At 45.3% G+C, this 21556-nt stretch overlaps 1 protein-coding gene across 1 annotated transcript in view; it reads left to right on the top strand.

Moving 5' to 3' along the window:
* The window catches only part of SETX (senataxin), an 85030-nt gene extending 63913 nt beyond the window's left edge, over nucleotides 1-21117 (top strand). Inside the window, exons 19-27 of the mRNA XM_080819219.1 lie at nucleotides 836-907; nucleotides 3646-3795; nucleotides 4860-4967; nucleotides 8448-8635; nucleotides 9689-9781; nucleotides 11447-11611; nucleotides 15637-15735; nucleotides 16776-16863; nucleotides 20031-21117. Of these exons, the coding sequence (XP_080675345.1) occupies nucleotides 836-907; nucleotides 3646-3795; nucleotides 4860-4967; nucleotides 8448-8635; nucleotides 9689-9781; nucleotides 11447-11611; nucleotides 15637-15735; nucleotides 16776-16863; nucleotides 20031-20774 (1707 nt within the window). The 3' untranslated portion in view covers nucleotides 20775-21117. The remainder of the gene's footprint in view (nucleotides 1-835; nucleotides 908-3645; nucleotides 3796-4859; nucleotides 4968-8447; nucleotides 8636-9688; nucleotides 9782-11446; nucleotides 11612-15636; nucleotides 15736-16775; nucleotides 16864-20030) is intronic.
* The last annotated feature ends 439 nt before the right edge of the window (nucleotides 21118-21556 follow it).

The following is a 21556-nucleotide window of genomic DNA, read 5'->3' as shown; positions in this document are numbered from 1 at the left end:
GGAATGTGAGCCATAGTTTACCAGGCCTGTGTTATATGCCCATCACTATGGCTAGAGGAATGACTGGGTTCTGATGAATAACCTGTTTGAACCACCCAGAAATTAATGGAGGAGTGAGCCCCAGGGATTAGACTGCTCAGCAGACAGAAGTAGCACACACGGGACAGACTGGGCAGAACAGCGTCTCACACAGTGTTAAGGCTTGTTCTCAGACTATGCTTAAGTAGAGCTCAGGGTGCCAGACCCTAGAGAAACTGAGTAGATACATTCATTACGCTCAGTCCTGCAGGAAGTACACGTCCCTTCTCCAGGGGCCACACAGGGAGGTCAAGGCAGAGTGTGGACAGAGACGCAGGACCTGGGGTGCGTGTCTTCGTTAGGGTCTGCGGGGGGAGTGCTTTCCGGGTCCTGGGCTAGGGCCATGTTGGGCCACTCGGACCAAAAGAGCAGGGCTTGGATAAGCTACATGGGCGTGCGTAAGGCACACAGGCGCTGGAGGCAGCAGGGACTGCTGGTCACAAGGGCAGTGCTGTTGGGGCTTCCATTTGGGACTCTGGTTGCTCTCCTACCTAGGACCTGTGTTCGTGTGAGGGCTGGTGTCCGTGGAGGGTCTCTGCAGGCTGCCTGGCTGGATGGTGTGCATGTGGGCCAGTGTGAGCCAGTGTGGCCCGAGGCACAGCCCGAGTGTCAGGACTTCCGGGGAAGAGAGAGGAACTGGGTGAAGAGCGAGCCTCTCTTGGGCAGATTAGTGTCACCTGAAAGGCAAGACAGTCAGCTGGAAAGCATTTGAAAATGCTCTTTTTAACTTTAATGATTGCATTCTCACTTTTTCCAGAGGCAAGAATTAGATGAAAAAATTGCAAAAGTTTCAAAAGAGAGGCAAGAACTAGCTTCTAAAATTAAAGAGGTAAGTGGTTCACGTGCAGCATTTTCCAGGTTTTTCTCTCTTTCTCTTTATTATGAATTATTTCACACAACTGATGGGCTTTTCTCAATTACATTTAAAAATTTATTTATCATGGGGCACCTGGGTGGCTCAGTGGGTTAAGCCTCTGCCTTTGGCTCAGGTCATGGTCTCAGGGTCCTGGGATCGAGCCCCATATCAGGCTCTCTGCTCAGCAGGGAGCCTGCTTCCCCCTCTCTTCTTTGCCTGCTGCTCTGCCTACTTGTGATCTCTGTCAAGTGTATAAATAAAATCTTTACCAAAAACAATTTATTATGAAAAACTTCCTTAAATGTTAAAGTAGAGAAAATGATGCAATTACATGTACATTTGCTTTTTTTGCTTTAGCCTAATAATTCTTATCCTCACTAAGATTTCTAAGAAAGAGGCAGTTATACAGAGTAATCTTCCTTTTCTAGGTCTGGGTAAGCATTAAACTCCGTTGTTAGGTGCTCTCCACGCCGAGCCACTGCAAAGGCGGTTATGATAACTGTCATAGATGAATAATTAGCAAAAGTAGATTTGAAGATGTTTTCCATGTTAAAAAGAAAATAAAATTAGTGCCCACCCAGGGACACCAAAAAAAGAAGGGGGGAAAAAAAGGAAAATCGTGTCTGGATTCAAGTAGAGTGACACTGGCTGGGGATTTGGCAAAAGAGAGTACAAACAAGTGTTCTACAGTTCTTGACTGGAAGTATTAACTTATATTTGTTTTTGATCATAAGAATCCTATAGTGTGTGTAACTCCTGCCCCAGTATTCTTTGGATGTAAAAATACCACCAAGGGGCAGCTGGCTGGCTCAGTCAGTGGAGCGTGTGACTCCACGTTGTGAGTTTGTGAGTTTGAGCCCCACGTTGGGCATAGAACTTATTTAAAAATAAAAATTTTTTTTAAAGATTTTATTTATTTATTTGACAGAGAGATCACAAGTAGGCAGAGAGGCAGGCAGAGAGAGCAAGGGAAGCAGACTCCCCGCAGAGCAGAGAGACACATGTGGGACTCAATCCCAGGACCCTGAGATCATGACCTGAGCCAAAGGCAGAGGCTTAGCCCACTGAGCCACCCAGGCACCCTTAAAAATAAAATCTTAAAAAATAAAAAAAAAATGAACAAGATTTTGATTGATCAAAGCAAGGATGAGCCAGATATATATTGTCATAACCAGATTGCAGCCCTAATAAACCAGTGGGGGTCAGGGAGAGCAGGTTCTAGCAACTGGTGACATGATTAGTATTTTTTTTTTTTTTTAAAGATTTTATTTCTTTCAGAGAGAGAGCGAGTGAGAGACAGCATAAGAGGGGAGAGGGTCAGAGGGAGAAACAGACTCTCCACTGAGCAGGGAGCCCGATGTGGGACTCAATCCCGGGACTCCGAGGTCATGACCTAAGCCTAAAGCAGTTGCACAACCAGTTGAGCCACCCAGGAGCCTGATGTTATTAGTATTTTTGTTAAAATAGATTTTATTTATTTGACAGACAGAGATCACAAGTAGGCAGGGAGGCAGGCAGAGAGAGAGGAGGAAGCAGGCTCCCTGCTGAGCAGAGAGCCTGATGCGGGGCTCGATCCCAGGGCCCTGGGACCATGACCTGAGCCGCAGGCAGAGGCTTTAACCCACTGAGCCAGCCAGGTGCCCCATTACTAGTATTTTTAAGCTGAAATTTTTCTCTTGAATGTATTTCCCTTCCTGGTAGAGCTAAATAAGTAACAGTTGAACTTAATTCATATTTCCATTAGCTGTTGGTTCATTTAAATAAAAAGTTATGTGGAAAGATTTTTATTAAATTGTAAACTGAGCCCAAAATTACTTCCCAAATTTAAGGCTGAAGTCTGTATTTATTGAAGTCTGTTTTTGCATATACTGTGGGTTTGCTGCTTGTCACCGTGTTCTGTGGCCCACGGAATTCACTGTACTTGGCACTTTTCCTCAAAAGGTGGCCGAGAGGAGAGGTGTGTGACAGTGCGTTCACGTGTGCCCCTGGGAGGGCCACGGTTGCCACCATCTCCCTGACGTTTCCACACGTGGTTGGCAGTGCACGTCTGTGGTTGACCAGATGCACAGGGATGAGCCCCTGTTCAGAAGCCGGAATGGGCTCACGAGTCTGATGAGAGCACTGGGTCAGCAGCTTGGACCCTAAATGGGGCACGCACTGCCCCACACCATGGCACGATCTGTGCGGTGGTGGCGGACCGAGGAGGGCTTTCTTCCCACACGAGCTCAGACCTCCTCTTCCTCACAGGCGGCGGTGTTGGTACAAGCCTTTGTAAAAGAAGGAATAATGTTGTGTACTTAAAAACTGACAGAAAAATGTGTGTTCAAGCTGAGTTCTGACCCTAGTTTAACTCCGATAATTGCTTCACAACTATCTCTACGTAGGCATTCTGTACCTGCCCACGTACATCTGCTGTAAGAATTATAATTTGCTTTGACCAAATCAAGCCTGAATAAATTTTTCCTAATGAGCTTTAACTCCTGTTCTGAGCTTAGATTGCACTGCAGTGCACAGTGTTGTTGTCTCTGGTGGTTTCTGATTATCTTGAGTGTTTGTGCCGTTTTCTAGGTTTGAGGTTCCTGGGACCTCTGTGCTCACTAAATATTTTTATCGTATAATAAATGGTGGATGTTTTACAGTAAAAACAGGCCTACCATAAGCAAGAATTTATATACAGTGAAATATTGATTCTTCTTTATTTGTTATCTTAGGTTCAAGGGCGCCCACAAAAAACACAGAGTATCATCATCTTGGAGTCCCATGTCATCTGCTGCACACTGAGCACGAGTGGTGGCTTACTGCTTGAGTCTGCTTTTCGTGGGCAAGGGGGTGTCCCCTTCAGTTGTGTCATTGTGGATGAGGTCAGTTGGCGCTCAGTGGTACAAGTTGGATGGTGCTATGAGGGCTGAGTCTTTGCTGCTACTGAGCTAGGGAGAGCAGGTTCCTTGTGCGGCTAGTGTTTACCTGCTGTCCTGTGTGTGTGTAGTCTCATATGTTGAAATGTGTTGCTGACAGCCCCTCACAGTTAAAACGGCTTTTCCAGAATTGGGATTCTGGAATCCCTGACTGTTCCAACAGATCGTTCCCAAGGAGTATCTCGCTTCTGCTTGGAATAGCTCTGGTTCCCTTTTGAAGCAGTTTTAATATAACTTTGGACAGCTCTGAGCCACAATATTTTCAGCTAACATCCTTTATCCGTAGTTCATTCATTGAGCAAGCATTTGTTGGGTACCTACTGTTTGCCAGAATGTAGAGCCAGAAGACAAAAGACGCAGAAAATGAGATACAGAGGATCAATCCAAGATCCGTTTTCACCAAACGAAAGAACAGAAACCATGGAAGTGATGAAATAATTGAAGAAAATGGCATTGAAGAGAAACTTGAGTCTTGCAGATGATGAGGCCTGTGGGGGACAAGGAAGAAAGGGGGTGGCAGGGAGAGGGGGACTCACAGCCATGCAGATCCCTTGGGCATGTGCCCAGAAGGAACAAAGAACATAGAACTGGGGCATTACATGCCTTCCAGCTGGTGGCTGGTTCCCAAGTGGTCATGGTGCCTGACTGGTGCCGACTTCACAGGCCCCTGTGGTGGTGGTTCTTAGTTGACTGTTGAGAGTGTTTGTTTCTTTGTTGTTTTACTTTCTAACCAAAAAAAACCCCCCCCAAAAAACAAACAAAAAAAAAACTCACCAAAAAAATCCCACTTTTTTAAATTTTATTTTTCTTATTTTTTTAAGTTATTTTAATCATCTGATGCTCTTCACAATAAGTACACTCAAAAATCCTTAATTTTGATACTCAGTGCAGAAAGAGAAAGTGATACTTTTCTGAATGTTAGAACTTCTATGAATTAGATAAAGTGCACACAGTAAAGAAATGGCAAAGATGACTAAGAACACCTCCTCATGCTGTACTTTATTCCCAAGGCCGGGCAGTCTTGTGAAGTTGAGACCCTCACTCCACTCATCCATCGTTGTAACAAGCTCATCCTCGTGGGAGATCCGAAACAGCTCCCTCCCACGGTCATTTCTATGGTAAGTTAGTGTCATGTTCATATTGTTTTAAAGTGGAAGGGCCTTCTTTGTTACTGTGTTTGGAGGGGTCTTTCTTGGATCATCATCTCTTACTTGGAAGGAAAAGAAGGGAATGGCTAAGAAAAGAGAACCACTGTTTGAATTTTAAGAGTAAGAGTCTGTAAAAATGTCCCTTTGTTCCCTATTGTGCTTCTGTGCACATGTGACGCGAGCAGGGTGTGTGCCCAAGACCAGAAGGCGAAGGCAAGAATGACCGTGTTCAGTGTGTGGCCTCCTCATTCTTGGGGAAAGGCAGTGTGCAGCTGTTTTAAGGGCTGTATCCAATCCATTTTAGTAACATACACACCAAAACAATAATAGAAGAAAAATTTTAGAAGAAGTTTCCTAACCTCCTGATTTATATTTAAATGTATGCAAATTTGAAAACATTATAAAGAGTACTTTAAATGTATTCTTAAGGGTACATTTCCAGTGTTAGAATTTTGTGTCCTATCATACCAAAAAAAAAAAGTGCTTCTCCTGTCCTCTGAAAGTACGGTGTCAGGAAGAGAAAAGGGGCCATAAACCCCATTTGTGGGAGGAAACAGTCCACACCTGAAATATGCCCGCCCCTCTCTGCTGCTCCCTCACCACAGAGAGCTCCTAGAAATGCACACCAGAATCAGGACGTTTGTAGAGGGTTTGTAATCTGAATAGGTGTAGACCATGGCTTTGAATGTAATAATAGTTGAATATTTCACTAATCCGTGGATTGTTGGTACAGAATAGTGGTTACATAAATGACCCCAGAGAACAGATCATTTCAGAGCATTTCTGTTCAGTTGTGGAATGAAAGCCAGTGGGTTAGTTTGTTTTTCGTTTTGTGTTCTTTTCCTGTCATTACTGTGTTTTGACTTTGGATTATTGAAAATGATAGTGCAGCTCTTTGACATCTGAGCACACGTACGTGTTCACACTGGGACTAGAAGCCCACCCATCTCTGAGTGAAAACCTGTGTCAGTAGAAAGAGCTGTCAGTGATTTCGTTCATGGAGAATAATCAAGAACCAACTCACACTGCATTTCTTTTTTTTTTTTTTTAATATTTTATTTATTTGACAGACAGAGATCACAAGTAGGCAGAGAGGCAGGCAGAGAGAGGGGGTAAGCAGGCTCCCCGCGGAGCAGACAGCCCGTTGCGGGGCTCGATCGTGGGATCCTGGGATCATGACCTGAGCAGAAGGCAGAGGCTTTAACCCACTGAGCCACCCAGGCGCCCCCATACTGCATTTCTTTTAAATAACATGGTGTTTTGCAAATTTACTGATTGAACTTCTTGAAGGGACTCAGCATGTAGTGAAAACGGATTGTTGATGGGCCCCAACTTCACTGCTTTGGTGATTAAAAACAGCAAAAGTGAGAAAAATCTGCTTGGGCTTTTTATTATTATTATTATTATAGAAATAATATGGGCTTATTGAGAAAAATTTAGAAAATTACAATTACAAAGTTAATTTTCTCAACATGCTTTTCTGTCCACCTGTTTCTAAGAATTACTGGGAACAACTTAGTTGAGTATTTTAACAGATTTTGCTGGGCATTTGTTGTGTGTTTATTTCTTTCTTCCCATCAGTAGTCATCGAGTGCCAGCCTAATTCAGGCACTGTTTTAGGCGCTGGTGTTAAAACAGTGAAGAGAACAGACAAGAGTCCCTGCCCTTACGGAGCTTGCATGGAGGGGGTAACAGACAGTACATAAGTTGCTAAGATGTGGTATGTCAGGTGGCTGGAAGGTCTGTGTGTGGCAGTCGTATGTATATAGGGTTTGCTTTAAAGGGGGCAGAAGCATTCCGTGCCAGTTGTCTTTTTTCCCAGTCTGTAAATAGATCAGGAATATTCTTCCATGTTAGAACATAGAAATCCGCATCATCTTATAGGATGTACTCAGTTTTTTTCTACAAGTGGAACTGTTACTTTTTCTTTTTCTCCAGAGAGATTCAAAATACGTTTGGCCAACTTAACGAGTAGATCAGCTTCTGGTGATGTAGATGAAACTGTTGAATGTCTACTACTAACATTTTATTTAGTTACACAGACCTATTTAAAATCACGTATAGAAATAACCTATGATTTAAAAAGTAATGCCGTTTCCCCCGCTCCCCTAATTTGTGAAGTAGGTTTTTGAACCTCACGTGCACAGCTTCAGCATCACGTGTGGCAATCCCATCTCCATTGTCTTAGTGCATTCTTCAGTGCACGTTTGTTTCTAGGTTATGTAAGACACAGTACTTTTTGAGTATTTCTATGATGTTGACATTGAAAAGTATGTCCCAGGGCACAGCTATAACAACATTAAAACTGTTCTCTTCGGGGCGCCTGGGTGGCTCAGTGGGTTAAAGCCTCTGCCTTTGGCTCAGGTCATGATCTCAGGGTCCTGGGATCGAGCCCCGCATCGGGCTCTCTGCTCAGCAGGGAGCCTGCTTCCTTTCCTCTCTCTCTGCCTGCCTCTCTGCCTGCTTGCGATCTGTCTGTCAAATAAATAAAAATCTTAAAAACAAACAAACAAACTGTTCTCTTCATTTGTCTCTTAGGTCACTAATTTTTCAGGTCTTAACTCATTAATAGGTTTATGAAATCAACTTAGTAATTATCGTCACTTGTCTTTCTCCTCCACTGAAATACAAATTCGGTGACATTTGATCTAATTTACCTTAGCAGTCTCGGCACCCCAACTTTTAGGTGCTCAGTGTTATGTTGGATGGACGGACAGATGGATACATGGGGAGACTGGTCTTTATAAGACTTGTGTACAATGACAACCAGTATTTCTGTTTGTGAGAGAACACCTTAGATATAATTGTTGAAATCTGTGTTGCAGTTCTTTCTTTTATTATTGATTCTTTCAGGTGACCTCTGTTAGCATCGAAATAGCTTTAGTTGTGGGCATTACAAGATCACATCTTTTCCTTTCTTTTTTTTTTTTTTTTTCTTAAAGTAAGTAGGCTCCATTCCAAACATGGGGCTTGAACTCACAACCCTGAGATAAAGGCTCACATGCTCACAAGCCAGCCAGGTGCCTGAGATCACATTTTTCTCATAAGCAGTATATGGGTTTTCTTTTTTTTTTTTTTTTTAAGATTTTATTTATTTCACAGAGAGAGAGATCACAAGTAGGCAGAGAAGCAGGCAGAAAGAGGGGGAAGCAGGCTCCCTGCTGAGCAGAGAGCCAGACGTGAGGCTCGATCCCAGGACCCTGAGATCATGACCTGAGCTGAAGGCAGAGGCTTAAACCACTGAGCCACCCAGGTGCCCCATAAGCAGTATATGGGTTTTCTTAAATAAACTGTTAGTCGAGCTCTATGGCTCTTGAAGGCCTGAAGTCAGAAAACATCTTTCTCTGAATCTGCTTGTTGGGCATACATATTAACGCTCAGTCACTGTTTTTACAGTAGTGGGGAAGGTATGAACAAATGCTTGGAGATCGTTGTTCTCGCCCTTTCCAGAAAGCTCAGGAGTACGGCTATGACCAGTCAATGATGGCGCGCTTCTACAAGCTGCTGGAAGACAGCGTGGAGCACAGCGTGGTCGGCCGGCTGCCGGTCCTGCAGCTCACCGTTCAGTACCGGATGCACCCAGACATCTGTCTCTTCCCCTCCAGCTATGTTTACAACAGAAGCTTGAAGACGAGTAGGTGAGTTCCGCTCGTGGCTTTGTAGCTTATTTGTGGGCTTAGCTGCTTAGGAAGAATAGCTGTTTTACTGTGTTCTTACGTCTTGTCCTAAAAAGCATAAATCAGAGGTTTAGTACTTTTTTCTAGTTACAAAAGCCATGTTGATTTTAGCAAATGCAGATAAAAAAGAAGAGGGGAAGATTGCCCTTATTTGTGCTGCCCAGAAATAATCACTAGTAACATTTTGGTATATCTATTTCTAGTCCTTGTACTATGCATATCTTTTTTTACTTTTTTGGTTTTTAAATTTTTGAAAAAAAGAATGACACCATACTCAGCATAGTACGGATCTTTGACTTACGACGGAGTTATGTCCCAATAAATGTATCACAAATCAAAAGTGCATCTAATACACGTAACCTACCGAACACGGCATAGCCTGGCCTACTTAAGTGTACTCAGAACACTTACATTGGCCTATAGTTAGGTAAAAATCCTCCAACACAAAGCCTGCTTTATAATTGTTGGTTACATAACCTATATATAACTTACCATATAACTTATCAAATACTGTACTGACAGTGACAAATAGAATGGTTGTTAGTGTAGAAGTTGGTTACCCTCGTGACCGTGGGGCTGACCAGGAGTGGTGCCTCGCTGCTGCCCAGCGTCTTGTGAGAGGATTGTACTACATGTTGCAAGCCCCGGACAAGACCCAAATTCAAAATTCCAAGTACAGTTTCCACCAAAATGTATTGCTTTTGCACCATAGTTAAGTCACATAATGGTAGGTTGAATCATCCTAAGTCAGGGTCTGTCTATATTCTCTGGCTGGCCTTTTTCACTTAACTGTATTAGGGGTGACTTTTTAATTACAGTTATCTTTAATTGCGTAGATCACTCTTCCTGGCCTAGAACAGAAATACAATCTTTTTTACCTTTTATCAAAACACATTTTGATAAAATAAGGTAGGTATTTCTTATCCCCAGCTCCCTCCCTAACAAAAAAATATTAATAAAAATAAAATATTTTCTTATAACTTGTATTCTGAATGGTGGCTGCTTTTTTTGTAGACAGACTGAAACCAGTCGGTGTTCATCAGACTGGCCATTTCAACCTTACCTGGTGTTCGATGTTGGAGACGGTTCAGAAAGACGGGATAATGAGTATGTTCTCCTCTCTTCAATCCCCAGGGATGATCTCAGAGTTGTTATTTTTGTTCATATTTACGTGGAAAACATTTTCCATACATCTCTTTGCCTTGTGCCAGGGCACAGGCATTCTGTAGCTAGGCTACTAGCTTTTCCTTTATTACCCTAAATTACTAATATCTTTCTCTATATATTTCGGCCTTTTAGTTCTTCTTAATCATGTAATGGGGATCATAATCCCTAGCATGGTCAGCACTTGAGTAAACACATGCTAAGATCACAGCTGTCGTAAAACATACGGTTGTTGTGCATGGCTCTTGTGATCTAAGAGGAGACGCAGACACAGCTGGGAATCTCCAGGGTTATTACTTATTCCAGCTGGGTTACGTGGTGTGAGGATCAGTGTAGATCCATTTGAATTAAGGTGGGAGACAGAGGGTAGACAGTGCCTGATGTGTGGAATTGTGAATAAGGGAACATATTCATGTGGTTTGTGAGGGATGCAAAGAAGTGGTTAGCACGGGTCCTAGCATGGAGTACAGGGAAATACAGGTGTCACTGAGCGCTCTGTAGAGCAGGTGGCATCCTCAGGAAGGGGTTACGTGTTAGTTGAGCTACCGAGGTGGGGGGAGAAGACGTTGAGTGAAGAAGTTAGGGATACAGAGAAGCAGTTGATCATAAGCATTGTGGGGGTGAGGGCCACAGAGGACGGTTGCCCTGAGAGGTGACCAAGGAAAGTAAATTAGACTTCAGGGATGGAAGAGCTAGCCGGCTAATGGTGGGGGGCTGGGGGTTGGTTTTTTGTTTTTTTTTTTTTAGATTTTATTTATTTATTTATTTATCTGACAGGATAGTGAGAGAGGGAGTAGGAGAGGGAGAAGCAGGCTTCCCGCAGAGCAGGGAGCCCAACACAGGGCTCGATCCCAGGACCCTGGGATCGTGACCTGAGCTGAAGGCTGATGCTTAATGACTGAGCCACCCAGGCGCCCCAACAGGATTTTCTATAGACTAAGTCGGAAGTTAAGATTGTGGGTATTAAAGGCCCTTGAAGTGAGACCAGTAAGGTGGCCTCAGGTGCAGTGCATGTAGCTCCTAGAGCGGTAGTGGAGGGGTCTGTGTAGTTCAGGAGGTGGGTAGGGAGAGCAGGACGAGGCCAGTAAGGAGGCAAGCCCACTGCCTGATTCCATGTTGTTCTCTAGGGGCCGTGTCTCGTTCAGTCTGTGTGGACGGCATCACCTCGGCTGTGTGGTGCATGGTTTACGCAGCCAGCGGTGGGGAATTAAGGAAGATAATACGACTAAAGCACTTTTTTCAGTGTGTGGAAGATAGTAAATTTCTTAGTTTTAGCTGTTGATCATTCATATCTTCGTTATCATAAACGCTTTTGTTTTTACTGTTGCTGTCCCTGTTACAACAAATGAAGAGATCGGTGAGTAACCTTCGGTTGATTTCAGAATCTTTTTTTTCTTACGTCTTCCGTTTCACTGGGTGGTTATAGGTCTGCAAGTATGCAGTACTAATGGTCATTATAACAGCTTCTTTGAGCCACTGATGACTGAATAAAGGTGAAATTTAACCTGCCTGCCCTTCACTGTAACGGAAAAGAAAGTAGGACTGAAGCTAGCAGTTGGACTGCTATTAGTTTTGATGTGTTTTGTTTTGTTTTTTCATCTTATTTAGCTCATATGTAAATGTTCAAGAAATAAAACTGGTAATGGAAATAATTAAACTTATTAAAGACAAAAGGAGGGATGTTACTTTCCGGAACATTGGCATAATAACCCATTACAAGGCTCAGAAGACGATGATTCAGAAGGATTTGGACAAAGAATTTGATAGAAAAGGGTGAGGCATCTATATTTTTACAGATATTTCCAGTTTTTCTGTTGAATTAAAAAGAAGAAGGAGGGGATAAAAGGAAACCTTACTCTAGGAAATGGTCTTGGTAATACAGCAGGAGGAGACTCAAGGCTTTGGTCGTGCTGGGTAGGGAACACTCACACTCCGGCCCTGCAGACCAGCCGTAGCCAGAGTACCTCCTGCTGGTTGCAATGTCCTCACCACCATTGGCAGTGGAACCGACGGAGAAACCCTCCAGGCCTTTTCCTTTAGTTCCGTGACTTGTTAATCTGAATTCTCATTCTAGTAAGATTCACAAAGTAACACTTTCACTTAGAATAAAGTATTTAATCCTTTTCATGCCTTTATGTATAGGGTGAAGATCATGTTTTTGTCTCCTCCTTACCTCAACAATAAAATTAAAGATTAATTATTGGAAGTCCATTAATTCAAAAATTTCTTAACCTAGGAACACACAACCTACCAAAATTGGCTCTAGAAAAAATAGAAAATTTGAACAGACCTGTACAAAGTAAAGAGATGGCGTTAGTAATCAAACACTTTCCAACAAAGGAAAATCCAGGACCAGGCCTCACTGGTGAATTCTACCAAACATTAAGGTCAGAATTAACACCAGTCCTTCTCAAACTTTTCCAAAACATAGAAGAGGAGGGAAGACTTTCTAACTCCTTTTATGAGGCCAATATTACCATACCAGAGCCATGGAAAGACAACACGAGAAGAGAGAAACTACAGGCCAGTATCCCTTATGAATATGGATGTTAAAAATCCTCAGCAAAATGTTGGGAACTGAATTCAGCAGCATATTAAAAGGATTATACATCAAGACCATAGTGGGATTATCTCAGGAATGCAAGTTTGGTTCAATATACAAAAAAATCAATCGTGTGACACACCGTTATTAATAGAATAATGGGAGAAAACCCACATGGTCATCTGAGTAGATGTAGGAAGAGCATTTGACTTAAATCCAACACCCTTTCGTGATGAAAACATTCAACAGACTAGGAATAGAAAAGAACTTCCTCATCCTAGTAAAAGGCATCTATGAGAAATCCCCAGTTAACATACTTGAGGGTGAGGCTGAGTCCTGTCCCCCCAGGATCAGGAACGACACCTGCTCTCACCACTGCTGGGCAGCACTGTATTAGAGGTTCTAAGCAGGATAATTGAGCAAGAAAAGAAATTAAAGGCATCCGTATTATAAAAGAAGTCAAACTACCCTTTCTCATAGTTGGCAGGACCTTTTATATCAAAAAACCACATAAACTATTCATTTTTAATGAATTCAGCCAACTTGAAGGATGCAAGATCAGTATACAGAAATTAGTTGTATTTGTATTACAGTAGTAACGAGCAATCTGAAAAGAAAACTTAAAAAACAATTGTTTATAATGGCATCAAAAAGAACAAAATAGGAATGAATGTAGTAAAGGTGTATAAAACTTACACATCAAAAAAAAAAAAATACAAAACGTTGTTTGAAGGAAGTTAAAGAACACCGAGGTGAATGGAAAGACAGTCTGTGTCTGTGGTTCAGAAGACTTCCTGGTGTTAAGGGGGCAGCACTCCCCAGAGTGATTGATCTTACAGAGTCAGCGTTGTCTCTGGCAGAACCCAGCTGCCTGTTTTACAGAAATGGACAAGCTTAACCTAAAATTCATGTGGAAATGCAAGACACCCCAAATATCTTGAAAAAGAACTAAATGTTGGAGGGTTCACACTTTGCTCTTTCTGAACTTACTGGCAGAGCTGGTTGTCAGGACTGGTAACTGTCCTAAGGATAGGCCTATAAACCAGTAGACTGGAATTGCAAGTTCAGAAAGAAACCCGTTCATTAATGACCACTTGCTTTCCAACAAGGGTGCCAAGACCATTCAGTCGGGAAAGAATAGTCTTTTTTTAAATGGTGCTGGGCCAACCAGATTTCCATATTCAAGAGAATGAATTTTTTTTTAATAGAGTGCAAGTGGGGTGAAGGAGGGCCAGAGGGAGACGGAGAAGGAGAATCTGAAGGAGGCTCCACGCCCAGCACAGAACCAGCCGCGGGCTCCATCTCACCACCCTGAGATCATGACCTGATCATGCCGAGATCAAGAGTGGGAAGCTTAACTGGCTGAGCCACCCAGATGCTGTGAGAATGAATTTTGACTCTTTTCCCACAGCATACAGTGTATGAACTCAAGAGTGGGTTAGAGCACTGAATCTAAGCGTAAAATTATAAAATTCAAAGCTATAAACCTGTCTGACCTCAGATGAGACAGCAGTTTCTCAGCATGACTCCCAAGCACAAGTTGCCAAAGGAAAAATAGATAAATTGGGCGTCGTAAAAATTTAGAAACTTGTGTATATCAAAGTACACCATCAAAAAAGGGAGAAGACAGCCCCCAGAATGGGAAAATAGATGGTTAGTTCCTGATTAACCATGGTTTGACTTAGAATTTTCCAACTTTATGATGGTGGCAAAGCAGTACACATTCAGTAGAAGCTCTACCTCAAATTTCAAATCTGGATCTTTTCCCCAGCTGGTGGTAGGCAGCACCATCCTCTCTCGTGGTGGTGGGCAGCAGCGGCCGCAGCTCCCAGTCAGCACCGCAGTCAAGAGGGTGCATCTGATAACACTGACAGCCATTCTGTCCTGGTTCCAGAGCAAGTTACGTGACTTACAAACAGGCTTTGCCGAACCGTAGGCTGATGTAAGCATTCAGAGCCTGTCTGAGGTCTGCCAGGCCAAGCCAGTGTTCGGTAGGTTAAGTGTAATAAATTACGTTTTCAGCTTAGAATGTTTTTAACTCGCAGTGGGTTTATTGGGATGTAACGCCATCCTAGGTCAAGGAAAATCTGTACTTGCAAATCATGCATCTGAATATAAAGAACTCACGCAACTCAAAAAGTTAAATAGTCTACTTTTTTTAGTGGGCATAGGATTTGAATAGCATTTCTCAAAAGTAGGTTGTAAACAAATGGTCAACAAGTCCATGAAAATATGTTCCACATCGTTTGTCATTAGGGAGATGGAAATCAAAAGCACAGTGAGATGCCATTTCACCCATCTGAACGACTAATAAAAAGCCACACAGTGACCAGTTTGGGCAAGGATGTTGAGAAATTAGAATCCTTTGTGCATTGCTGGTGAGAATTTAAAATGGTAGATCACGGTGGAGAACACTTTGGCAGTTCCTCAAAGAGTAAAGCATAGGGGCACCTGGGTGGCTCTGTCAAGTGTCCTCCTGATTTCAGCTTGGGCTGGGCCTGATCTCGGGGCTGTGGGATCAAGCCACGTGTCAGGCTCTGTGCTGGGCTTGGAGCCTGTTTGGGATTCTTTTCTCTCCCTCCCACTGCCCCATCATCCACATGTGTGCTTTCTCTCTTTCTCAAAAAAAAAAAAAAAAAAAAAAAAAAAAAGTGAAGCCTAGAGTACCTGTATCTTTGAGGTATATCCCTGAAAGAACTGAAAAAATGTTTGCACAGAAGCTCAGACGTGAATGTTGCAGCAATGTTGTTCGTAACGGTAACAAAGGGAAACCAGCCCAGATATCCATCCGTTGTTAAGTGTGTAAATAAACCATGGGGCGTCTGTGAGTCAAGTACGCAGTCCTAAGAGGAGTGCAGGGCCGTTTCACAGCAGGGTGGAACCCTGAACATGGTCTCAGTGAAAGAAGCCAAGCAGGAAAGGCCACATATGTATGGTTCCATTCATACGACATTCCCAGACAGGAAGTCTGTCTGTCGTGGATGCCAGGCCTGGAAAGAGGGAAAAATCGAGACTAACTGCTAGTAGGTCCAGGCGAAGGAAATGCAAAAGTACCCAGTGGTGATGTTTGCATGGCCCAGCAGATGTATGAAAAACCACCAAATGTTCTACTCGAGAGTGGTGACGTGTAGGTTACGTGAATTACATATTGCTAAAAGATAGGGTGAAAAAAGCTGAAAAATGCCACTGTGTAAATATGCGTGTTTAGTAATTATTTTAGCGGTTTCCGATAAGCATGTTTGTGTTCTGTAAATAGGCCCGCAGAAGTAGATACCGTGGATGGGTTCCAGGGCCGGCAGAAGGATTGTGTCATTGTCACGTGCGTCAGAGCAAATACCGTGCAGGGCTCAATTGGGTGAGTGTCGCTGGCTCTTCACTTGTCTGTAATCTCGAGTCAGATCTGTTTCCGATGGCTGCTGGGGAATGCCATTAGCTGCGGTATTTTCCTTTGTTAAAAACTTGTATTGCATCATGAAACTTTCTTGTTTCACTTGTGGAGTTGATCCACTGCCACGTCTGCTTCTCTTGGACCTTGTCTGTCACCTGCCTCCAAGGGCAGTCTGTTCTTTGACCTCCTAAGAGCGACCAGCTGTTGGCTCGGGGTAGTCTGCCTGTCCTCTCCATGATCTGTCACGGAGTGGCTTTTCATCTTCCCTGTGTTTTTGTGCGTTGCTAAGTTTGTAAACCTTAACTCCTGTCAGTTTACTCACTGACGATGCCAAGGACACTATAGCAAGTGACAGGAAACTCCCAAGTTTCAGAGCCCTGACCCTCGTGTGGCTGCTTTTTCCTGCTCTTGAGGAATGGGTGAAATTTGCAGATTAGAAATGTGTTGCCTTGCTCTTAAAGGAAATAGCGACGTGAGTTCCCTCCGCCCCTGTTTGGAGAGCGTCTGCATGGACAGGTGGGGCGCTGGCATGTCTGGGGCGTCCCGTGAAGCAGAACGGTCGCCTTCTTCACACAGCAGTTCTGTTATCTCCGAGCCCTCCTCAGATCTGGTGGTACATTTTCCTGATACGTGCGTGCTTCTGCTCTGCCTCCACGGCATTTTGCTGATCCTCACACAGATTCCGAATAACTGACTCGTAGCGTGTTTTTAGGACGTCTCTAAAGCTTAAGAATGCCACCGTTAAACTTCCCAGTATCTCCTCCAAGGCAGAATACGAGATGGGCAGACAGATGCATCCTTTGAAGGAAAGCTGCAGGCCTTTTGTTTCCAGGTGTTAATGGGAATGGCTGCTTTGCCGGGGACCCTGTGTTGGGAAGAGGAAGAAAGCGATGCACTGTTAAAGGAGGAGAAGGAGCCCCAGGACAGCCGTCTGAGGCAGGGTCTGTGTCCCCGCACTCACGCTAAGTCACTCTGCGGCAGGAAGTAACTTTGCTTTTGTCGCTTAGGTTTCTGGCGAGTTTGCAGAGACTGAACGTCACCATCACACGAGCCAAGTACAGCCTCTTCATCCTCGGACACTTAAGGACCCTCATGGTAGGTGCATTCTGGGAGCAGAGTGCTCCAGAGGTCGCCCAGCGTGACGGATACTGGGTTGAGCTTTTGTTCCTATTTTCCATCAATGCGGAATTGATGCTGGGTCACAGAGGAATGAGCTGCTCCCCCGGCTTGTCCCGTCCTTCAGCGGCTGCTGCCTGGGAGCGTTCGTAGTTGGAAGCCACTAACCCTTTCCCAGTCCAGGGCCCACACTCTCCACAATTTGAAAAAAAAATACGTCTCCGTCCTAGGACTGTTGAGCTCTGTAAAGCCACCCATATGTGAAAAGTGCTAGCGCAGTTGCTGGCACTTAGCGGACACTCAGCTACTGTGGCTGGTACTGGCCCAGCTTAACGCCAGCCCGAGGGAGCTTGGGTCTTTTCTGTCTTGGCACTGGAGCGTGCTGCCTGCTCTTCGTCGCTTGGGTGGGGGCAGGCGGGGCGGGTTCACACCCGACCGAGAGTGCGGCCTCCGTTGGTGATAGCACAGCTAAGCAGCGCCGGTGTTTGCTGCTTGCCTCATTAGGGGTCGTTAACTTTGAATTCTTCTCATTTTCGTATTTGACAAAGTCAGTGGTTATGTTAGGAGAGGAGTGGAGCTAACGCGTTAGATTTTTTCCGCTAGTTTTCCGGTTTATACCACCAGAGGGCATTCAAACACAGTCTTTCTCATTCAGTTTTTCCCTACATCTGTGGTCTTCCGTTTCTGTTGTGTGCCCCCTTGAAGGAATCTTTAAAAGCTGCGTACCACCTATTTTTAAGTTGATATCAGAAATTTGTTACGGTAAGTTTAAGTATTGTTTAAGATTTTGTTTTGAATATATTACAAATATTGACATTATAAAATAAATAAAACTATTAAAAATAAATCTTTACATCATTGTTAAATGAATCCATTGGAGAAAATTGGACCCCTGGTCCGACTTTTTGTAGAATTGTTTTTCCTTGTACCATGAGGATCTAAGTGTTAAAAAATGGTTTCTTATCAGTTGATGAACCTATTAGAATTCCTTTTTTTACACAGTTGAATTTTGGTAATATTTTAACCTGAGAGTTAAAAGGTGGTTAGAGCTGTGTGTCTCCTAGGGACACCCTGATTGAAGGAGCCTTCCTGGGCACCCCTGTTTTCACTGCCCCCTCAGGCACCCAGGAGTCTGCTTGTGCCCTGGCAGCCACATTGCACCCCGTGGAGAGACTGGGGATGCGCAAGTCGTGACTGTGCAGGACAGAGTCGGGGCGGGGGAGCCCCCAGGAGCAGGCAGGGAGCTGGGGCGTCTGCACCCTCGGAAGCCAGTGGCACAGGAAGGCACAGGGAGAGCAGTAGGAACACCCAGTGTATCCCTTGGGTGGTGTTTTGTTTTGTTTCATTTTTGTTTTTTTTTTTAATTCTTACCCCACTTTCCCTTATAGAAACGGAATCAGTGGTGAAGGCACTTGATTTTCTCTGAGAAACCAAGGGTAACAGCCCGTTGCCAAAACTGTTTTTGTGATCCTAGGATCGGATTAAACACCAAGTTGAGGTGCTGTAGACTTGGCAAAAATAGCAGCACGGCCGTCTGCTTCACTCCACATCCACGTTTCAGCCTCCAGGGGAGACACTCTGGTGCGCTCCAGAGTGAGGAAGAGGTCCGAGCCCCAGGCCCGGGAGTGCTCCCGTGGACGGACTGGTGCTCCCCAGGCCTCTGCGTGTGCATTGTATGCGAGCCTTTTGCCCTCATAGGATCCCAGTCCATCCGATCCAAGAAGCCATTATGAGAGGAATCATTATTTTATGTACTGCTATTAAGCTGTGATACTTTATTTTCATGTAGAATTTTTATATTTATTGAAAGAACTCTTCTAGGCTTGTTTTGACAAGACAGGCTTTTATCCTATCGCCCCCTGTTCACACAGAAAAGAGAAAGTACAAACAAGATGAGTAGGCCGCAGGATCCCTGAAAGGACTTCACTTTCCGAGTCTAGCGCTCCAGAATCGTTCCCCAGGTCACAGTCACACGTGCCCCTGTTCCCGCCACAGACTGTTCCCTGCGCAGTCAGAAGCGTTGGGGACTCCGCATTTCCCAAGGGTGCCCCCCATGGTCTCCGGGCTTCTCTTCCAATTCCTGGTCTCCGTTCTCCCAGTCATTAGTGTTGGTACTTTCTTGTCTCACCAGAAGGTGCTGTGCGTAGGTTTTTAGGCGCGCTGGGACCCATTCTTTAAGTGGTTTATTGACTGAAAGTCAAGGAGTTGCTGTTGCATCGCCATGAATTCCTCCAGGATTAGCTACTCAGAAAGTGCTGCCTGGCCGGGAGGTGCCCCAAATCAGGAAATGGTAGAATGTGAAAACAGTGTGCATTTTAGAGTTAGTTAAATAAAACATTATGCCCATTTTACAGATGAGGAAACAGGCTCAGAGAGGTTAACTTGACCAAGGTCATGCTGCAAGTAAGTACTGCTACCCTCACCCAGTTTTTTGAATAGGGCAGGAGGCCCCACGAGCGCCGCTGTTGTCTTCTTTCTGAAGAGGCCCCCGTTCTGATGGTTGTAAAGCAGGTTATTGCTGAGGAGACTAACGGGAAGGAGGAGAGATGAGTGCAGCTGGGGTTTCCTTCTCCTTAGGCATGCTTTCACGACTTAAGTTCCTCCAGAAAAGAGGCCAGACCGTGGGAGAATTCTGTGGAATAGTTGTCTCCGTGGATGAAGACGGTTTAGCCCTTTGGAGTCTGGGAGGCCTTTGGGAATTCAGTGAAGGCTATGGGACTCTTTCTAGAATAGTCACACACACACACACCCAAAAGTTAGGGCTCTCTGAAACCAATCCTTCCTGCTCCGCAGTGTTAGCCTTTCGAGAGAGGCAGGACTCTAGGTCAAGTGTCTGGGGGAACTTCTGGGGTGACAGAGCTGTCCTGTGTCTGCTCCATCCAGCACACGAACCGCTAGGCACCTGTGGCCCCCGAGAGCCACGTGGTGAAACGGCGGACATTCTTTGTCCCAGGCGGTGACCGGTGCTCTTTTCTGGTAACATGGCTTCATGATTCTGTATTTGAACTTGCTTTTTCTTTCATGGATTCTTGAGAATCTGTTCGTGAAGCGTATTTGTTGCTACTCAGAAACAAGAGCAGGAACTCACAGTTCCCAAGCCTCTGAGTGTTCTGGGCGTGTGAACGTTCCCCCTTCTCTGTTTCCAGGAGAACCAGCACTGGAACCACCTGATCCAGGACGCCCAGAAGCGGGGCGCCATCATCAAGACGTGCGACAGGAACTACAGGCACGACGCAGCCAAGATCCTGAAGCTGAAACCCGTGCTGCAGAGAAGCGCGACGCACCCCCCCGCCGTCGCCCCGGAGGCGTCCAGACCCCTGGGGGGCTTGCCCAGCAGCAGGCTGGACAGCGAGCTCGCCAAGACGTCCTTCACTTCCCTCTACCACATGCCCTCGGACTCCAAGGAGTCTGCTGGTACCATCACGGCAAAGGACCCCGAACGGCCCCTTATTCAGGACCGGCTTCGGGACCCACGACTGCTTAGGAGGCTGGGCCTGGACCCCGAAGCCAAAGGGCCGTGCCTCAGGGATCCGCAGCCCTCGAGCCCCCAGCATCCTGGGGCGACACCGCCCTCGGGGGAGCCGGGCTTCCCCGGGAGTCCCCAGGATCTGGGAGGCGCGCAGCAGTCCGCTGCCAGGGGGGCGGCTCTGAACAACCACAAACCTCAGGCGCACTGTGAACCTCCAGCTGCTGGGACCGAGGTCTCCGAGAGTAAAAGATGTGACTGGGAAGGAGGGCTCAGCTCCAGGAGAGAGACGCGGGCTTTCAGTGAGGGCGACCAGGAGAAGTGGAGCCCGGAGAGCCACCACTCGAAGAGGAACCCTGGCTGGGACAAGAGGGGACTGGAGAAGGAGGACGGCAGCTCAAAGAGAAGAAGGCTTTTATGGTAAAGCCACGTGGCACAGACTGTCAGCCGCCGTGTTGTTGCAGACTTAAGAAGACCAGCTCACGGGACTGTCCAGATGAGATGATTTTTTTTTTTTCCTTAAAGGAGTTTGTGTGCCATTGGGAAACATGGAGAGTGCACCCTGACCCCCGAGCCTCGCGGTCATCTGCCGTAGCTGTCAGTTGCAGACACTTTTGAGGGCCTTTGTGTGTCTGCAGTATTGTCCTTGAAGTCGGAGACTTCGGATGTTGATCCCTTGTCCTAAGATAAGGGGTCAGACGGGGCAGGTGTTGTAGAAGTTGAAATGTATATTTGTATAGCAAATAACAAATCGTTTTAAAATTTAATCTAGTAGACCGCTTTTCTTTCTCCTGCTTAAAATGTTGGTCACTTTCAACAGAGCAGACTTTATATTCACAAAAAAACAAAAACAAAAAAAGGCAGGAGGAGGAGGACGGGCCCTTTCAGATGTTGCGCAGCGCAGGTTCTGGAGGGGGCCGAGTTCAAGCGGGGGGTCAGACGGCTCCGGTTCTGGTTCAGAAAATAAGTGTCATCTCCTGGGGGAACCTGTGGGCAGCTGAGTCGTGTTAGGTGCAGTTCTGCAGACGTTGGACATTTTCCGATGAGGCTCCTTGGCCCAGGGTCGTACCCCGCCCTGCCGAGGCCAGCCGCCTACTCCAGGCAACACATGGTTTTCCAGCTGAAATTCGAGTTCCCCTTGAAAAAGATGAAGACAAAACAAAAGAATAATTCTTGACCCACCATTCAGATGCCCCCAGCGTAGTG

The sequence above is a fragment of the Martes martes genome (genome assembly GCF_963455335.1).
Source record: "Martes martes genome assembly, chromosome: 12".
In the NCBI taxonomy this organism is placed as follows: Eukaryota; Metazoa; Chordata; class Mammalia; order Carnivora; family Mustelidae; genus Martes; species Martes martes.
This window is presented reverse-complemented; position numbering and strand designations above follow the sequence as displayed.